The 21,578-nt window shown below is 39.2% G+C and overlaps 1 protein-coding gene across 4 annotated transcripts in view; it reads right to left on the minus strand.

Annotated features, from left to right (window-relative positions):
* The window catches only part of LOC135198059 (motile sperm domain-containing protein 2-like), a 180,893-nt gene that overhangs the window by 76,619 nt on the left and 82,696 nt on the right, over positions 1-21,578 (minus strand). For all 4 annotated transcript variants that reach the window (XM_064225454.1, XM_064225455.1, XM_064225453.1 and 1 more), the window contains exons 5-7: positions 12,169-12,374; positions 11,715-11,802; positions 11,461-11,573 (exon numbers count right to left, since the gene is read on the minus strand). In XM_064225454.1, coding sequence (XP_064081524.1) covers positions 11,461-11,573; positions 11,715-11,802; positions 12,169-12,374 — 407 coding nt within the window. The remainder of the gene's footprint in view (positions 1-11,460; positions 11,574-11,714; positions 11,803-12,168; positions 12,375-21,578) is intronic.

The raw sequence follows: 21,578 nt of genomic DNA on the forward strand, positions 1-21,578 counted from the left end.
AGTTTTCAAGATACGAAAGGTTGTTGCTATAAAGTCCCGAGATTCGCCCGGACCACCGAGAACAATTTTAAAACTCCCGCGCCGCCAACTGAGTAAACTCGCCACCATCCTCCCGCTCTCCCATTGGTTCCTGATGCTAGTCACCCCATAAGGTCCTGCTCTCCTATTGGTCAGCATCTACCCCTTGTGCTTTAAGTATTCTATTGGTAAAAGGTTGCTGTAAATTGAAAAACTTAGTATTCATGCAATACATTTAATAAAAAAAACATTAGGTAAAGATAGAATAAAGAATAGAAATGAATGGTTATTATACTGTTTGGTGGTTTCATTAGTTGAAGAGAGATACTAATGACAATTTATGGCTTACTGTGTGCTAGGAAAAATGATATTGTTATGATACAATAAAGTTTCATACATACTTACCTGGCAGATATATACATAGCTATCGACTCCGTCGTCCCCGACAGAAATTCGAATTTCGCGGCACACGCTACAGGTAGGTCAGGTGATCTACCGGCCTGCCGCTGGGTGGCAGGACTAGGAACCATTCCCGTTTTCTAATCAGATTCTCTCTTCCACCTGTCTCCTGCGGGGAGGCTGGGTGGGTCTTCAATCGTATATATCTGCCAGGTAAGTATGTATGAAACTTTATTGTATCATAACAATATCATTTTCATACATTCAACTTACCTGTCAGATATATACATAGCTGATTGACACCCTTTGGTGGAGGGCAAGAGACAGCTAACTCCTGACTAGACAGGTAAACAACATGTGTTGTAGGTATTTATAGACCTTGGTTCCTCTGTGTTTCTAGACGAAGGGTCGACTTCCTAGCTATTGCATAGGAGTCTGCTTCGTCTCAAGAGCCTTAGCAAGATAGTGATCTGTGGCCAAGAGTTCTTGTGGGTCTACCGATGGGGTGGTCTTATCCACCCCTTACGTTCGGTTTCGAGCCTAATTGGCATTTGTCAATGGGTGCTAATCCGCTTATATGACAACATGCCTATGCCTATTTGCATAACTAAGGAGCGCAACACCGATCCCGATCACCTGTTCCTAACATGAGGGTTCGTGCTAAAATTGAAAAAGAGTTATCCCCCAAACTCCTTTCAAACCTAAAAAAAAAATCACTAAGTTAAAATAAATTCAACTCATTATTAAAGGATCAGTGTCGGCTCCTTATCCCAGCAACGTATCTGCTGATACGTATAAACCAAGAGAGAAGGATCTCTCATAGGTTAACTTGAAGTCCTTCGTGTAATGAGCAGTCAACACATAGTTGCATCTCTCATATGTTAAAGCTAATATGTCTTCCTGACATATTGTTACGAAAAGAACAAGAATTTGCAAAAGCTCGCACTTCATGAGCTTTTAAATTCTCAGCTGTTTGAAGGAATCATCAAGTCACTTATGAAGTGCTTTAGAGATCACCATTGTTTCAAAGAAGACTAGGACTTTCTTTGAACTGGATCTCATCTGGATGAAGCCTAGCATCTGGCTTGCGCCTGGCTGGCGCCTCGCGCCTGCTGGCGCGAGGAGTATCCTGTTTGGAATACTCCTGGCGCCTGACAGTCGTAACACTCCTCGAATACTCCTGCCGTCTGGAAGGCGCATCTCGCTCCAAATACTCCTGGCGCCTGTTAGGAGTATTAAGCTCAGAATACTCCTGGCGCCTGTTAGGAGTATTAAGCTCAGAATACTCCTGGTGCTTGGTAGGCACATCGCGCTTCGAATACTCCTGGCGCCTGGTAGGAGTAAAAAGTCTAGAATACTCCTGGCGCCTGGTAGGAGTATCGAGGTCAGAGTACTCAAGGCGCCTGGCAGGAGTATCTCTTCCCAAATACTCCTGACCTATGGAAGGCGCATCTAGTTTCGAATACTCCTGTGGCTTGGTAGGAGTATCGCTCATGGAATGCGCCTTTCGAATGGCAAGTATATTGCGCTTAGCGGGCGCTATACTCCTATCAGGAGTTCTCTCTTCTCCAGTTGGCTCTTGTTGCTTGGATGAAGATCTGGGCCTAGAACGATCTACAGTAAAGTCAGGCTCTTTGCGCCTGGCTCCTAGTTGGCGCCAGACGCTTGGCAGGAGTTACTTCCTTTCCCACGTCTCGCTTGCCTAACGCATCGCTCCCCCCAGAGATGGCCGCTTGTGCGACAACTCCCCTGTAGGGTTCGTCGCGCCCGACAGGAGATCGGTATTTGGATCTCTTAATCGGAAGCCTGTCATCCTTTTTACGAGTAGGCTCTTTAGAAAGTACTCCTACCAAAGATGCTAATTGCTCCTGCACATTCATCAAAATTTAGTCAGCTACATCCAGTAGACGATAGGAAATCTAATATTCAGAGAGACAAGTCTTCCTCCGAGGAGGATCCTTATTGAATACTTCCGTTGCTAACGAGTTCTCCTCCTAAATGTTGATGAGTTTTCTCGTTGCAGAAGCTTCCCTATCCTTGTCCGAAGGAAGGGAAGGAGCCTGGAAGCTTAAAGAGATTCTGAGCTGAAATTGGTAGTACTCCTGATTTCTAGCTCTTGAATGTATCTCTCTGACCCTTTTGGGAAGTAGTTTGAGCCCTCATCGCGTTCCAAAGACTCTGTCAGTAAACGTTTAAACCTTGTCTTCTTCTGTAGATGACAATGTCAATACATTACCCGGACAACGAAACCTCTATCTGAAAGCGTTGATCCAGGAATAAAAGGCTTTAGTTCTTTTGCCAAACATACTATGCTGGCCAGAACCCATTGCCGAGTCTTCATAGAATTTGATTCCAGATTCTAAAGCCCAAAATTTCACTTGTCCTTTTGATCGTTTAGGACCAAGAGAAACATTTGATTAGGAGCAGTTCCATCTTGTCGGAACACGGAATCTGAGGCCCAAATTAGGATCCCATTCTAAGTATAAGATCTCTTACTCTTATCGTATAGAGGTATTGTATAAGATCCCGAAGATCTTAATTCTCTACTATCTCTAATATTCTTTGTCGAGACAGAGTATATCTTTTTACTGTGTTCATTGATAGCATAAAATACCAAGGTGATTCTTCCCTCTGAAAGGGAAGAAAACCATTATGTGGTTCACAGAGGTATCGGAAGAGGACAGTTTCCCCTTTCCATCTAGCACGATCTGCAGCAATTCTATGTCTTTAACATATTTAAAGGAATTATCAAGCTTCCCTTGAAAAATCCTCTCATTCATATTTACTTCTGGTCAGTCTGCACGCAGACAGACTCAGAGTGGATAGGTTTTTCAGGTCCAATATTTATAATAGATTCCGATAAAATCTCTACTCTCTTAGAAAAACCTTCCGACACATGCTGAAAGAAGAACGTGACCTCTGTGAATCCAACCTTTTTATTGCCAAAATGATGCATTCATCTTCTTCCTTTGACGCCCATTTATTTTAATATCTGTTAAGAATATATATAACTAGGGGAAAAAAGACTAAAGTTTATTCCCCTATTTAAATTAAAGATGGCGTATCTTGCTACCTCTCTTGTTTCGAGGAAAAGGAAGCAATCTATAAGAAGCTCGTTCATCTTCTGCCTTGCGAAGAGATCTGTGAATACTTTCCGCAGGATCTGACAACTCTTTCCAATAAATGTTAAACATACGTTAACAGTTATTATCGTCGATCAAAAAGGTTCTCACGGACGTGCAAAATCCCGCATCGAACCTGGTAAGGATCGTTACGTTCCGTGTCTGTTTCCAAATAGGTTAAATCGTGCTCTGCAGAATTAAAATCATTTATAATACCGTCACATTGTGGTAAACAGCATTCATCTAGGAAACTCTTGTAAGGATAGTAGGAACGCTGTAATTAACCACGGTGTGTGCATAAGGCTTAACCGTACCGTTATCTTAAGGTGAATTTTCTACTACATTCTTTCCTCGCCGAGGCAGAGAGAGATCCTTAGCAAAACGAATACGATGTTATTCATGTTTGCCTAAAAAAAAAAAAATCCCCTCAATTCGTGGTTAAGTCCCTGATTGTAGGGGGAATATACGGTGAAGCATTCGATCCCTTAGGAGAGAAAGATGTAACCAACAGTTCACGACCGAGAACCGGATGGTACTGGATTGGCTCACAATTACAGCCGTCTCGTTCACTGCCTGGCTGCATTCATTCTGAGTTGCCAGTTACTCCCTTCAATGAATGGATATAATAAAATTATTCTCGAGTCTAAGAAAGCTCTCAATAATGCAAATTTAAGCCAAACAACCTTTGTTAAATACCGAAGCTGAGTAGGTATTGTCGTAACAAACCTTTTAAGCGAAGTCCTTACTAGGAAAATCCTGTAAGGATATAGATAATTCCGTAGCGAACCAGAAAGGCAACTATGGTATGCGTATATGACTTGTCATTCAGTAGTCGTATACAGCAAGCCTTCTACGACACTCTTTCCTTTCCGACATGCAGAGAAAGAATGGAAATCTTACTCTCTTCGTTCATTTCGTCAATAATCCCGAATGAGTATTAGTCGAAAGAGATCGCAAATGACAACCGAGGATCGAAGAGAATCTCTCCAGCTTTTATTATCTTGGAGATAAGTCCGTATTTTACGCCTTTCTTATCTGGAAGAGCCTCTAATCAATGAATGAGAGCTCGTACGAATCTTGTTCAACTTCCAAACGATTGCCCCTATTTCTGTAAATGGTTGGTTGCATTATTTTTTAGGAGGAGGATGATTTTAATATCCTCTTACTAATACTGAACTAATTCTCACAATTCTGCTCTATCTTCCATTCCTCAAGTTGGGACAAGATTGAGCAACCGGAGGAGAGCGCTTCCTTTCGAAAGGTGAAGGGCTTTTAGCAGTACCGACTCTAACCTGACAAGGGCTACGGCAGCCTGTGCTACATCTTGAGTCCCTGCTGGAAAAAGCCGAACTTGCTCTTGCCTTTATTGCATTAAGACGATCCTGACAAGGGCGACGGCCGCCTGTGCGACAACTCCCGTCCCTATCAGGAGAAGCCTCGAATGTCTTTCACCTTTCGCCTGGAGGACTCTTGGCGGTTGTCAGGCTCTTCTTGTAGGAGAAAGTGCCTGGCGCTAAGCAGGAGTATCTTGCCTAGAATACTCCTGGCGCCTGGGAGGAGTATCGCGATCGGAATACTCTCGTCCTCGGAATACTCCTGGCGCCTGGCAGGAGTATCGCGCTCCGAATACTCCTGGCGCCTGGGAGGAGTATCGTGCTCGGAATACTCCTGGAGCCTGGCAGAAGTATCGCTTTCCTAGGAGGAGTATCGTGATCGGAATACTCCTGGCGCCTGGTAGGAGTATCACGTTCCGAATTACTCCTGGCGCCTGGGAGGAGTATCGTGCTACGTATCGGAATACTCCTGGTGCCTGGCAGGAGTATCGCGTTCCGAATACTCCTGGCGCCTGGGAGGAGTATCGTGATCGGAACACTCCTGGCACCTGGCAGGAGTATCGCGTTCCGATCACGATACTCCTGGCGCCTAGGAGGAGTGTCGTGATCAGAATACTCCTGGATCCTAGCAGACGTATCGCGCTTGGAAAGTTTTCTTGTTGGAAAGTTCCGAGCATCTGAAAGGCGATCCTCGCCTGGAAAGTTCTGTACGTCTGGAAGGTTATTTGAATCTGGAATCTTCCGCCTTCTGGAAGGTTCCGCTTGTGCGGAAGGTTCTGTGTGCGGAAGGTTCCGATCTCTTGTACATTTGTTCTTGCTTAGAATTCGACAATACTTCCATTTTCGACATAGCCCTCCCTTTCTTCTGAATGAGAAGGACTTCCATTTCCGATGAAGATCCTGGTTCATAGTGCTTCAGGCGCTTTGCGCCTATATTCAGCCCTTCAGGTGCTTTGCGCCTCGTTTCAGGCGCTTTGCGCCTTGTTTCAGACGCTTTAGGCGCATTGAGCCTCGTTACCGGAGCTTCATGCCCAAGGAGCTAGAAGCTTAAAAGTTATATATATATGTGTAATCACTAAACGAGATCCATATAATTCATTCGAATCAACAAATATTCTTTAATATCTAATTCGTTCTTCTCAGAATAGATATATTTTCATATACATGTACCGATGAGAAATTTATTGAAATAACTATTTCAAACCCCCATGGGATAGAGCCCCCCCCGTCCAACTGTACGGGGGGACGAACCCGGATAGGGCAATGCCTCTACCGCAACTGTTATCGAATGATGTCTTCCTTTCTCCGTCTCTTCTGAGGTTCCGATGCCAGACGAGATTATCTTGCATCTTCATTTAATCTACGCCGTTGAATGTTTCTTCTCCTTATTCGTCAAGACGATAATAATAAGGGGAACACATTGAATTAGGATGCCTTTCCATTGGCTATCCCTGGCAGTCTGGGACGTCCTACAGAACCTGCCGAGGGGACGCCTGATCGGTGGGGATTCTCTGTAACCTCCGTAAGGCTTTCGACATTCCTTCTCCTCTGGGCCTGTGAGCTTGGAAGAGGTCTAGGCCTGGGAGCGAGACAAGAGCCGATCAGACGCACCCTCTATTGCAATGGGGAACACTATAATCACTTCTTACCTTATAATAGCTCGTATCTTGAGCTACATTCCTTTATCTTCAAATTGCAAATGAATTTGTAGTTTCTGTGAAGTAAGAAGGTGATGAGGAAACTACACTACTAGTACTGTTAATATTCTAACTGCTCGTCAGAACGAGAGCTATTAAAGCTTCTAAAAAAAACATATCTAGTTCTATGTTTTTCTGACTTCCTCAAATAGGAAGTTACCTTATTTTCCTCAATAAAATTCTAACATTTATTACACTTTATCAATGAATAAATATTTATATTTCCCTTTCTTGCAAACTATGTAATTGTCTACCGAAAACTTCGGTAGTTACACATCCTCTATTCTTCGAAAACTTCGAAGTTAATTCATTAAAAGTTATTAAAAAGTTATTAAAAGCGTACGCCGAACCACCGATCCAGTACTTCCCTGTAAAAGTTGGCCCAGAAGATCGATGGCGATGAAACACGAAAATCAAATCAGGAGGGAAAGTAAACATATGTTTACATTCCCAGCGACAGAGAGAATCTGATTAGAAAACGGGAATGGTTCCTAGTCCTGCCACCCAGCGGCAGGCCGGTAGATCACCTGACCTACCTGTAGCGTGTGCCACGAAATTCGAATTTCTGTCGGGGACGACGGAGTCGATAGCTATGTATATATCTGACAGGTAAGTTGAATGTATGAAAATGATTGCTTGGCGCTCATTCGATACTCTAAGACGGGTAAGAGCTGGATGTAAACAATCGATTGGAAGGTTTGTTTTTTGTTTGTTTGTCTATTATAGTTAATGATTAATTAATAATTATTTGAAATGAGTACATACTGATTATTTATACATTTTATTGGCATATTCTAAGCTTTTAGCTCTTAGGTTTAGATGTCAGAATCATAGACTAGGCTACAGTAGCAACCGCTAACATAGGCTAGGCTTATTGCTAAGGGACATATGCTAAAGTCCTAATATATGCAGTAAAAATGGGGTTGAACATTACATGCAGTTGAATATTACTCAAGTATGTACAGTATTTTGCCTTTTTGGAGTCATATTTCTTCCGTCGTAACACTAGAACATGTGTTTTAGGCCTGGAAATATAATTTACTGGGGTGTTTTTGGAGGGCTTGGAACGGATTAGCCATTTTACATGTAAAATGTGTTCCAAGTTACGAAAAACTCATAATACGAAGGCCGTCTCGGAACAGATTAATTTCGTATCTCGAGGTACCACTGTATTAGCCACAGCATCAGAATCTCCATGAAGCAACAGATTATGTGAAAAGACTGTAGGCATGATCAAGGGAAGTGTAAGAAAGATGATGGAGGAAGAGGAAGTAGATTGGTCCATAGCATTGAAACGGGTAGTGAGTGCTAGGAACTGCTTAATGAATAATGGAGGTTTCTCTCCCAACCAATTAGTATTTGGAAAAAAAACCCTTCACTGCCTAACCTAATGGGAGAAGAAAGTTCATGTCCTGCAAGCTGAGAAAAAGGGATGGAAGAGGGTATGGTAAGGGACACACTGAATGCAATGCACAAGGCCAGAGAAGCATTTATAAAAAATGAGTCTTGTAATAAAATAAGAATAGCGTTAAACAAAAACATCAGAGAACATAAATTTGAAGCAGCAGTGGTAAGAGATGAGGTATTCTATAAGAGGGAAAATGAAAATGAATGGAGAGGACCTGCTCAGGTAGTGGGAGTATCGGGGAAAACAATAATGGTCAAACATGGGGATTCTTTAAGAGAAGTAGCTAGGATACATGTGACAAGGATTCAACGACGATCACCAGGTACAGAAGAGATATCAGCCAGAATAGATAAATCCCATGGTGTGAAAGGTAGATCAGATGGCCCAAATGAAGGGAAAGTAGATTGGCAAGAAGGAGAGGAGATAATAGTAGGTGGGAGAAGGAATGAAGACACAGAAGAGACTATAGAAAGAGAGGTGATAGAGGAAACAGTGGAAGATAACAGGGAAAGTGGGTCAATAAAAGGCGAGTTAATGGAAGAGATACCAAAATTCAAAAAGGGAAATAGAGTTAGAGCTATAAACAACGATACAGGACAAGTAGAAGAATGGACTATACTAGGTCTTGCAGGAAAAAGATCAAGCCAAGCATGGGCTGATTCGTACAATGTACAAGACTCACAGTCAGGTGACAAAGGGTGGGTTAACTTGAGGGATTATAGTCAAGTAGAAAAAAATTGAAGATGAAGAGGTGTTGCTGGGGTTTGAAAATAGAAGCATAATGGAAGCTAAAGAAAAAGAACTTCAAAGTTGGAGAGATAACCAGGTATATGAGGAGGTAAATGATGTTGGACAAAACGCTATATCTACAAGATGGATAGTAACTGAAAAGATAAAAGGGGGGGAAAGGATATGTAAAGCAAGATTGGTAGCTTGAGGGTTTGAAGAGATGGCAGAGTGGGAAAAGGACGCTCCCACATGCAATGCTGAAATTTTTAAATTCTGTCTAACCATAATAAAGGTGAAAAATTGGAATTATTATACATTGGATATCAAAACTGCATATTTACAAGGTGACGAGATACAAAGAGAAGTGTATTTGAAGCCACCAAGGGAAGATGGTTGGAGGGGATTATGGAAGTTGAAGAAAACTGTCTATGGGCTCAAGGATGCAGCAAAAGCATGGTATTGTAAAGTGGTGAAAGTAGTGAAGGAGCTTCAAGGTGGGAGAAGTAGACTAGAACCTAATATATTCTTTTGGAAAAAGGACAATAAATTGAATGGCATTTTGTGTACACATGTAGATGATTTTTGCTACGGAGGAACTGAAGTATTCTTAAAGGAAACGATTGGGAAATTGAAAGGGAAATTGCAAGTAGGAGAACAAGAGAGTAAAAGGTTCAAGTATATAGGAGTAGTAATAAAGCAGAAGGAGAATAGATTTTCCTTTAATCAGTGGCAGTATATAAATTCCATAAGAGAACCAGAGGCTAGAAGATATATGGGTAATACGTAGAGTGCTAGAACAAAAGGAGTTAACCGAGTATAGATCAGTGGTAGGACAGCTGAATTGGGTATCACTACACACGATGCCAGAAATATCATATGATGTTAGTGAATTAAGTAAAGCATTTAAAGAAGGAACAACTCAGGATATGAAGAAGCTTATTAAAATTGTGAGACAAACTAAGAGCATGATGGGCGAAGTTACAATTAGTGAGATGGAAGAAGAAAGGATTTATTGGGAAGCCTATGCAGAAGCTTCATTTGGAAACATAGAAGATGGCCATACTCAACTGGGTTATATTATTTCCTTGACACATGGGAAGAGGAGAAGTCCCAAATGGTGGAAGTCTAGGAAATCCAGGAGTGGCAAAATCCACCATTGAGGCTGAAGCCCTGAGTGTTGGGGAAGCTGTAGAAGGATTGATATATTTCAAGCATTTGTGGGAAGAGGTAGTAGGAGGGAGAAATTTAGAAGCCTTGGTTAACACAGATAGTAAAACACTAATGACCACCATCAAATCGAGCACTGGTGTAAGTAGCAAGAGATTAAAAATAGATATTGCAGCAATAAGGGAAACCAATGAATCTGGGGAAATAAAGGAAGTGAGATGGATAAAAGGAAAGGAGCAAGTGGCTGATTTATTAACTAAAGTAGGAGTTTCAGGGGAATGTATTAGAATTATGTAGAGGGTAAAGAGTTGGAGGATGAAGGATTAGGGGACTTGGTTAGGAAACAGTCGGAGGGGAGGGAGAAAGAGATAAGTGTGATTATATATTGTATAATTGTTATTGGTATTTTATGCATTGTTGAAATATGGTCGGTGTCCTATATATGGACAGCATATGGTTGATTCTAGAAGGTGTCTGTTGATGTATTTAAGTTGTGTTGTGACGTCATAGGCTGTGACGTCATAGACAAGATGGCGGCGGTGTCGGGGGGATGTAAACAATAACACGGGGCAGTAGAAAGCACGTGCTGGTTGTGTGTGGTTGGTAGGGGAGAGCTCTCTGTCTGGTAGGAGTTTTTGGGTCATAAGTCTTGTTGTGCTGTTGTTCTAAGGTGATTTCTGGGGTATACTGGAGTTGGAGAAAGCGTACAGGTGGGTAGATTATTCATTTGTGTAAATAAAAGGGGTTAGGCTAGGCTAAAATTCAAAGACTAGTCCCCCCCTCCCCCACCCCGGGAATACCCAGAACTACTAAGCAAATGATCGGATTCTGAATTTCCACATAAAAATCTGTTACCATTGATAAAATGCTTGTTGTATCCATACATGGTAAGAGCTACTGCAGGTGATTACCAACTTTGGTCAGAGGTCATCTTGACCTGTAGCTACTTAGAGGAACAGTTGTGAGAAGTCTCTAAAGTAAAGAGGGGGCTTTGGAGCAAAGCTGTCTTCCAAACACCCACAAAACAACAAAGAACTAACCTTGCCCTGGGCAAAGTACCAAAATTTAAAAAACCAAATAAAATTGTTACCTACACCAACAATAATAAAATCAAAACTCCATCATACCACTACCACAGACTGGTGGGTACTCAGGGTACAAGTAGCCCCCCTGGCTCCCAAATAAACCTCAACACTCAAAATTCAAGGCAAAGAAGTTACAGATAAGAAGGGGGTGCCTCCTATGCTTCTTCCCCCAACATCGTGCCAGCCACCGATTTAAGACCTAAGATACAGCACTATAATTTTCAAAAGTTATTTCTACTTCCTTCTAGAAGTGTGAGGCAAAAACGGAGTTGCTTTCCAGCATGTTAATGGCGCCTCTGTTAGATATGCATTGGTACCATACCTCTATTATCGGCGACAATAACTGGAAATCAGCACATTATGGTGCTGAAAATCGCCAATTTTTGGCGCTAGACAAGCGCAATAAAACCAGATCATCAATAACCGAGTCCGCCCATAACCAGGAACTGCCTGTACAGGTACAGCACTTAAAAATGCATATAATGACATCTTTCAACTTACTTTGAAAGCCACCGCTGACTCCATTGGATTAGTTATTGTAATGCTGGCAGTTCCACCAATGCGGCAATTGTTGAACATCAATTCTGCACTTGGCTCAATTTCTAGACAAAGGCCTATAAGATACAGAATTATTAACGAAGTGTAGGTATGAATATGATTCATAAAATTTATACATTAACCTCATTTTCTTTCATATAAATAAGATCATCCATGGCATCTTAAATATGCATTAAAAATACAAAGTGAACACTTACTGCCATTGCCTGATAGAGTTCGTTTTGCTACAGGTTTAGATCTAAGAGGGGATGCAGGAGTTTCAGCACTTTCCTCTGCGAAGTGGACCTAAAAATAAGAAATCTCTAAAATTCTGTGAATATTTTAGTCTTAAGGCCTATTAATTTTTTTTGACAGATCTATCAATCACATTCATACAACCTCTTAAATGTCTTTTAAAAAATAAATTGATTAAGCTTCCTTAAAATTTAATTTTTATAAAATGGAAGGTAAAACCTTTATGAAAATTGCTAACACAAAAAGTGAGCTCTGAGTAATGTGAAAAATATAAGTTAAATAGGAAACACATAGAGTAACACAAAGAACAGAAATAATTATTGAAATTAAAACACAAATTATCCACAACTGGCATGATTATCTCACTACAAATTTGAGAAATAACCTATGTAGTTTCTGACTCTGAACTCATCTTACCTTTCGTGAAGAATCAATATCTCCATTAACTACAGGTTCTGCAAATGCAGCTTCTGGCTCAAACTCGTATTCATAATCATCTGTGCCACCCCATATTGTCAGAGATTGATCTGAACTGACATAATCTTTAAGCGACTTCCTGTCTAAAAACTTGATCTTGTCTATTGCTTTGGGAGGAAGCCAATTCTTGATGATTTTCCACATTGCTGAAATAAATATTCAGATGAAACAAAAAATGAATGAAACTGTAAATCTGGACACCAATGAAAATAAGGGATAAATAATTCTTCAATTTATTTCAATACTGCTATACTGTACTGTACATACTATCTCTAGTTAAGGCATAACTACCTTTATTTTTGGAAAACAAGCTCATGTCTTAATTTGTCGGAGCCAAAGGTATACCATAAGTATTATCTAAATTATCCACATGTGCACAATCCTTGACACAGCACGATCTGCATGCAACTGAGCCCACCACAATGTAAAGGTGGATATATATAACATATAAAAACACCTTTCATTTGGTTTGCAACATTGTGCAGGAGGAAGAACCTGATAGTAGTGCTGTTAACAGTTCATATGGCACTATAACAAGGGGGTACTGGGGTACTGTAGGGGGGATAAACTGGGGTAGTAATTGTGTTAAAGGGGATAGTTAGGAGGGTAGAATAAGGAGGGCTGGAAAGCTCTGTTCTGCATGGGAACCTTTGCAACTGTTACTGGCCCCTATGTAACATCATAGGGGATGTAAACTTATTTATCTCCTCTGAGCTGCTAATAGAATTGCATCATACTTATGTCAAGCAAATTTCATTCTCTCATTGGCTGCTTATGAAAACCTTCAACAAAATTCTCCAAAACACCTCTTAAAGCTAGTTCACTACTTCCACACACACACACACACACACACACACACACACACACACACACACACACACACACACACACACACAGAGAGAGAGAGAGGAGAGAGAGAGAGACGAGAGAGAGAGAGAGAGAGGGGAGAGAGAGAGAGAGAGAGAGAGGGGGGGGGGGGTAATCAACTATTAACTACAAAGTAAGGTGAATGGGCATGTGTGTGTGTATGTGTGTGTGTGTGTATGTGTGTGTGTGAGAGTAGATTTAGCATCTCAGCTTCCCAAAAGTCTTTCTCTCCCTCACCCCCCTCCATCTACCTTGCCTCCAATGGATAAAGCTAAGAGTGACAATGAATTTGTGCTAAAATTTGCAAAATAAAACAAAAAGAAAACTAAAATAAAAATTTGGGGTAAATATAAGAAATTAACTTAGTTCCTGGTGTCAAAGCCACTTCAACCTTGAAGATGCACCCCACTTTTGATCTACAAAATGTTGGAAACAAAATATAAACATAAAAATGAGGTGCAACACTCACAAGTTGACTGTTTTGTTTCCATTGGTGAGCTGCACACATTTGATTGTCTCAGTGCACTGAAGAAGTGTGACTTCAGCTGGTAAAACATACAGTATTCATTATGGTATTTTTTTGCTACATTTCAAAAACACTTTGTTATATTTGTTTTATATTTTTTCAAGTTCATCGATTTTAATATTAAATATGCTTTTTGGAAGTTGATATACCCCACCAAACTAAAAAAATGTTCTTACACAAAGTCTCAGTATATGTGTGCATGTTTATATACATGTATCTTTGTGCACAATCATAAATGTATGCATCACACTGAGATAATACAGTATGATTTGCTGTGTGTTTGCTTGCCTTTCTCTTTCTCTCTCTTTGTATATCCTTCATTTACAGATTTTTCAAGTCTGACCCATGTAATCAGTTTCAGCATTACTCAGTTTTTCACTGGACGATTGGTTTCTGTGCTCGGCTGCCAATTTGGTGGTCCGAAGTTCAAATCCCGGCTCAGCCAACGCAGAATCAGAGAAAATTATTTCTGGTGATAGAAATTCATTTCTCGATATAGTGTGGTTCGGATCCCACAATAAGCTGTAGGTCCCATTGCTAGGTGACCAATTGGTTCATAGCCAAGTAAAAATATCTAATCCGGGCCAGCCCTAGGAGAGCTGTTAATCAGCTTAGTGGTCTGGTAAAACTAAGATAGACTTAACTTAACTCAGCATTACTCATAGGTGAGAGAGAGAAAGACCTTACAGACCTTACATCTTGTTCGGGTTGCCCCAGGTCCCTCAGTATGAGGCACCTCTGTCTACCAGAGAGAACTCTAGTGCATCTTCCGGTATATTTTGCATCTTCCAATCTTGGATGGTCTGGGATGCAGCTTAGATATTTGTCGAGCTTATTCCTAAACGCATCTACGCTCACTCCTGATATATTCTTCAGATGAGTTGGCAACGCATTGAATAGACACTGCATTGTCGATGCTGGTGCGTAGTGGATTAATGGCCTGTGTGCTTTCCTTATTTTTCCTGGTATAGTTTTGGTCACTATTAATCTACCTCTGCTTGCTCTTTCTGATATTTTTAGCTCCATGATGTTTTCAGCAATTCCTTCTATCTGTTTCCATGTCTGAATTATCGTGTAGCGTTCTTTTCTCGTTTCTAGACTATATAATTTTAAGGATTGTAGTCTTTCCCAGTAGTCAGGACCCTTAACTTCTTCTATTTGATCATTGCATGACATGTTCCTATTCAACAACACACCAAGGTCTTTAACTGCTTCCTTATTTGTGATTGTCTCATTATTAGGTCCCCTATATGCATAAAGCTTTCCTTCTCTGTCTCCATAATTTATTGATTCAAATTTATCAGAGTTAAATACCATCCTATTTACCTCTGCCCAATCATATACTTTGTTAAGATCTCTTTGTAGAGCGTTCCTATCCTCATCAAAAGTAATTTCTCTACTTATTCTTGTGTCATCGGCGAAGCTACTCACTACCGAGTCCTTAACATCACTGTCTATGTCTGTAATCATAATTACAAACAGTAATGCAGCTAACACCGTATCTTGTGGCACACCGGATATTACCTTAGCTTCATCCGATTTCTCATCGTTTGCAATAACTATCTGTTTTCTGTTGTGTAAAAATTCTCTTAACCATCTTCCTACTTTATCCACGATATTATGCTTTCTAATTTTCTTTGCTATATTATGAACTACCTTGTTAAAAGCTTTTGCAAAGTCTAGATAAACCACATCTGTTTCATTTCCGTTTTTCATATTTTTGTTTACGTTCTCACGGTGGACTAACAGTTGGGTTTGTGTACTTTTCCCGGGCACAAAACCATGTTGTCCTATATTAAACAAATTTTTTTTTTATTAAATGTTTCATGATATTTTACTTCATTACCCTTTCATACACTTTCATATGTGATGTTAGACTCACAGGCCTATAATTACTTGCCTCTAGTCTTGATCCACTTTTGAAAGTTGGGGTAATATATGCTAATTTGTGCTCATCATAAATCTTGCCTGTATCTACACTTTGTCTTAATAATATTGCAAGTGGCTTTGCGATAGAATGAACTACTTTCTTTAACAAAATAGCAGGGACACCATCAGGCCCAGCTGCAGCTCCATTTTTAAATTCATTAATAGCCTGCAAAATATCAGCTTCATTAATATCTATGTCTGATATATATTCACTATTTTCATCCCTTATTTCTGTATCATTATCTTCATTATCAATTCTAGGGGTAAATTCTCTCTCATATCTCTCTGCCAATATGTTGCATATTTCCTTTTTTCATTCATTAATCTCCCTTCAATTCTCAGAGGGCCTATTTCTACATATTCTTCTTTTATTCATCTTTTTAACATACGAGTACAATAGTTTGGGGTTTTGCTTAATATTTACTAGGGTTTTTTCTTCCAAGTCCAGTTTTAATTTTATTTTGATTGTATAATCTTTTGTTCTGCCTTTTCTATCTTACTTTTTAGTTCCATCACTTTCCATGCATTTTTTTTCTTTTGCAAGACCTTTCTTCCACTTTCTGATTTTCTGGAACATGATCCTTCTGTCTCTTGGTATGCTGACTGATGTTTACTTTTCTTCTTCAGTATATATTTATCCACTATTTTCTCTAATATTTTATAATAATATCTCCGTATTTACCTTTATATCATCAATTACGAAAATGTTATCCCAATCTTTGTTTAATTCTTCACTTATTTCTAACCATTTTATATTTTTACTGTAGAAATTGTATTTTCCATATCCTTCCCACTTTTTCACATCTTGCTTATCTCTGTTTTCACTTGCTTTGGAATGGACTGTTAATTCTATGACATTATGGTCTGAAATACTCGCATTATAAAACTATTATTTCTTTAACATAATTCACCTCGTTCACAAATACTAGGTCTAAAGTATTTTCCTTTCTTGTTGGCAGGCGATTATTTGTTGAATGTTGTATTCTATTAGCTTTTCGAATTGCCCCTTATCTTCTGCACTACTATTACTCTCTTTTTATATGTATAAATACAACCACAATCTCCTATTCGTTCTTTCCAGTCTACGAAAGGAAAGTTAAAGTCTCCGGATAGGAGAATGGTCCAATCCTTGTGATTTCTACATATATCATCCAATTTTTTTATTATTGTATCAAACTCTTTAGAATTAGGGGGTCTATATATATTACTATGTTCATTAATTTTTCAGATTCAAATTCTACCGCTATTAGTTCACATTCTGAGTTACTATATTTCTCATATATTTTTCCTTGTTTTTTGTCTTTCCCATTTATTGCGATTCCCCTTGATTCCTATTTTTTCTATCTATCTATAAGTTTGGAACCCTTTTATTTGATCATCATTACCAGTCTCTTGGGAATACCAGGTTTCAATTATATTCATTATAGTATCTATTTTCTTTTCAATTTGGGTTAGTTCTTCTAAGTACTCTATTTTTCTTTTTTTTAGTTACTCGTAACTAAACCCTGTGCATTCATCACTATGATGGTTTGCGTGTTATCTCCTTCATTTAATATGGGTAATAATAAGGATTTTCCCATGTCTCTTTCCTGTTCTGGTATGTTGTTATTTTCTTCATTTCCAGAAATTCGGACATTAAAAAATCCAACTTTTCCAAAATATTTGATCTTCCTTCATCATAATTATTCATTTTGTGTCTGAATCTGCAGTTTTTTCCGTATCGGCAGCATCCCCTAGCATCGTCAATACAGTATTTATCTCTTGAGCTGTAGTATCTTGGAGCTGATGCTTGGAAATTCTTTGCTGACACCCCATATCGCGGTGATGGCTTGCTTTTTTTCTTCACCTCATGTTCTTTGTTCTTCTCTTTATTTGTTTCTTTTCTATTTTGGATTTTATTATTTAATTGATTTTGATTCATGGCTACAGGGTGCATATATTTACATTTTTTGTCAAACTTACATCCTTTTCCTTCTTTTAGGGTTTTGCATATTTTTGGATGTAGATCTCTGCAATCATCCCCATAGCCGTCTAGGTATGCACATTTACCATAGATTTCATAGTTGTGACATGCCTTGAGATGTTTGCAGTAACATCTTTCACCGAATCTGCAATTCCCTCTTTTCAAAAGCGTGCAGACTTTGTCTTTTTTGTCTATTTTTTCCTCTTTCCCATCAGTGTGTAGATCTGGGTAGAGCCTCTTTGGGATTTGATTTTGTGTTGCCATGTCGTAATCTATTTCTTCGTATGTATGCTGCTTGATTGCCTCATGTGTAGTATCAATAAGTATCTGCATCCATACTCTTGTCTTGTTCTTTGTTTTCCTTATTTTTTTCTGTCATTTCAGTTTTGTTTTCTTCTCTTCCATTTTCCTCTTCTTCTTCTTCCTCTTCCTCTTCTTCTTCATCCTCTACTATTTGCATATTAAGTCTTGATTTAATAACATTGTCTATCCATGATAGACATGTTGAGCAAAATACTCTGGTATCCTTACTCATATTTTTGCATTATTTCAGCACATTGAGGATGCGTTGGAATGTTGCATGCAGAAAATTTTCTGATCAGGTTTTGTGGATTAACTATGCTATACCACACCTTACACAGTTTTCATGCTTTTGGCATTCTCTTTCCTATTGCATCAATCAGTATATTCACAATGTTCACCTTATTAATTTTCTTTGTCGGAATATGTTGATTGATGTAAATTTTCTTTGAGTCTCTTGACCACTTGGATTTTATTTGGAACTCCTTCAATTATTTTCAAGATGTTTTCTGTTGATTTGTTCCAGTTTGAAGGATCATATCTTCTAATATGTCTATGAATGCTTTTGTATCTTTTTGATTAAGGCTGTTATTGATCTCATAGATGAGAAATGCCAGCTCGCTTCCTGCTCGCTCATCATATTGCATATCTACTAGACACGAAAGATTTCGCCATTTTTTTCCAATGAGAGAGAGAGAGAGAGAGAGAGAGAGAGAGAGAGAGAGAGAGAGAGAGAGAGAGAGAGAGAGAGAGAGAGAGAGAGAGAGAGAGAGAGAGAATGTTAAATTTTTTATACAACTTACATACAGTATGCTGCAGTTTGAATTTATTTCTATAATGAATCTTACCTGATAATGAACAATACATTACTTTACTGTAATAAGTATACTGTAGTACCCAACCATATCTTTTTTCTGTGCATTTAGATTTTCTGAAAGTGTATATCAGAGTTTGTGGACAATAATGTAGTGTATTTTGTGTTATAAGCATATATGTACACAGTGCATTTCTGTTGAGTCATCAGCCAGCCAAATCATCTATTGAGCTGTGTTCCAGGAAAGTTGTCCAACCAGCCTTACCAATTTTACTTTTACAAAACCCCAAAGATGGAGGATTTGAAGCTACATTCATTACTAGTATTGGAAAATGGTCGCTGGTAAATCTATCATTTATCACTCTACAATTAAAATCAATAATGCAGTCATCGCTGCATATAGATAAATCAACTGCTGATAATGTGCCTGTTTGATTGTAAAAATGGGTGCTCACCAGTGTTGAAGATTCTCACACTTTCACTCTCTATGATGGAACACAGGCAATTTCCTCTTTGATGGTGACAAGTCACCACACAAGAGGGGTTTCTACTATTCATATCGCTCAGGATCAAAAATGGATGTGGTAGCTGTTGAATGGGGGCTTTAAATTCATCTCTGGGGAAGAATTCACTTGGGTGGTATATGGTATATAAGGAGGGTAGGATATGTTTTCTTTGCAATTGGATCTGCACACCTATCACTTGCAGTGTTGACTGGATACTAATAGGATTTTGTGGGGTTTCACTAAGAATGTATAAAGTTACACCCCCCTGATGTCTTATATTTACGTTATAAGGGAAAAGACAGGATCTATACTCTCATGGGCTGGGGCATGTATTACAGTGGTACCTCGAGATACGAAATTAATCCGTTCCGAGGCGGCCTTCGTATTATGAGTTTTTCGTATCTTGGAACACATTTTACATGTAAAATGGCTAATCCGTTCCAAGCCCTCCAAAAACACCCCAGTAAATTATATTTCCAGGCCTAAAACACACGTTCTAGGGTTACAGCGCCGATCCGACGGAAGAAATATTTCTCCAAAAAGGCAAAACACTGTACATACTTGAGTAATATTGAACTGCATGTAATGTTCAACCCCATTTTTACTGCATATATTAGGACTTTACCATATGTTCCTTAGCAATAAGCCTAGCCTATGTTAGCAGTTGCTACTGTAGCCTAGTCTATGATTCTGACATCTAAACCTAAGAGCTAAAAGCTTAGAATATGCCAATAAAATGTATAAATATTCAGTATGTACTCATTTCAAATAATTATTAATTAATCATTAACTATAATAAACAAACAAACAAAAAACAAACCTTCCAATCGATTGTTTACATTCAGCTCTTACCCGGCTTACGAGTATCGAACGAGCGCCAAGCAATCATTTTTCCTAGCACACAGTAAGCCATAAATTGTCATTAGTATCTCTCTTCAACTAATGAAACTACCAAACAGTATAATAACCATTCATTTCTATTCTTTATTATATCTTTACCTTATGGATATACTGAGTTACCGACAGCTATAATGAAACATACGTATACGTAACGTAATAATAAAACAGAAGAAGAATTCTAAAAAATACGTATTTGTTGGCAGTCTGATTTATTTTATATTTTATGATATCTAATTCACATTTTTTTTATTAAATGTATTGCATGTACTCATTTCAAATAATTATTAAGTAACCATTAACTATAATAAACAAACAAAAAAAAAGCTTCCACACGTCTGTTTACATCCAGCACTTACGAGTATCGAACAATCGACAAGCAATCACTTTACACAGTAAGCCATAAATTTTCATTATCTCTCTTCAACTACTGAAACTACCAAACAGTATAATAACCATTCATTTCTATTCTTTATTCTATCTTTACCTAAAGTTTTTTTTTTTATTAAATGTATTGCATGAATAAGTTTTTCAATTTACAGCATCCTTTTACCAATAGAATACTTAAAGCACAAGGGGTAGATGCTGACCAATAGGAGAGCAGGACCTTATGGGGTGACTAGCATCAGGAACCAATGGGAGAGCGGGAGGATGGTGGCGAGTTTACTCAGTTGGCGGCGCGGGAGTTTTAAAATTGTTCTCGGTGGTCCGGGCGAATCTCGGGACTTTACAGCAACAACCTTTCGTATCTTGAAAACTTTTCGTATGTAGAGGAGTAAAATTTTTCGCATTGGCTTTCGTATCTCGAGTTTTTCGTAAGTAGAGCCTTTCGTATCTCGAGGTACTACTGTATTACCACTCATAGTCTCTTGCAAAGCTTTATATTCAGGAGACACTTCTGATATGAGCATCCTAGTTCTTCCTATTTAGTTCTTAATCCCTGACAGTGCCAACAGAGAAAACGAATGAATTTGATTTATATATCGAGGCTGTTAAACTGAAGCCCATTTTCAATGATTTTACTTTATGACCTTGCTTCTGCTTTTGTCTGGTAGAAGACAGATTACTGACTGCTGCATTCCTTTTTAATATTGACTATGATGGTGCTACTTCCATGGAGGAGGAGCCTGCCACAGATGGAAAAGCTTCCATAGTATTATGGGTGTTGGGCAGCTCTGAAGGCATCTTCATAGAAATTTCCAGCTCAGGAGAGGTATGAGAGTCAGACACAACTGGTGCTTCCTCTGAAGCATCAGGGACACCAGTTACCGTTGGTGTAAGCTCGTGAAGGACGTATACACCAGACATAGATAATGAAGCCTCCAAAGAGGCCACAGTACCAGCTACAGCTGGTGCAGCCTCCAAAGAGGTTGACACACCAGATATAACAAGCGCAATCTCCAAAGAGGCCAACACACCCTGCGTAGCAGGCACATCCTCCAGAGGTGGGAGTGCCAAAGACCATTAGTGCAGCTTCCGAGGAGATACGAGTGCCAGAAATTACTGACGCAGCCTCCTAAGAGGCAGGAGTGCCAAAAATTGCTGGCA

This window comes from Macrobrachium nipponense, chromosome 21 (genome assembly GCF_015104395.2).
Source record: "Macrobrachium nipponense isolate FS-2020 chromosome 21, ASM1510439v2, whole genome shotgun sequence".
Classification (NCBI taxonomy): domain Eukaryota; kingdom Metazoa; phylum Arthropoda; class Malacostraca; order Decapoda; family Palaemonidae; genus Macrobrachium; species Macrobrachium nipponense.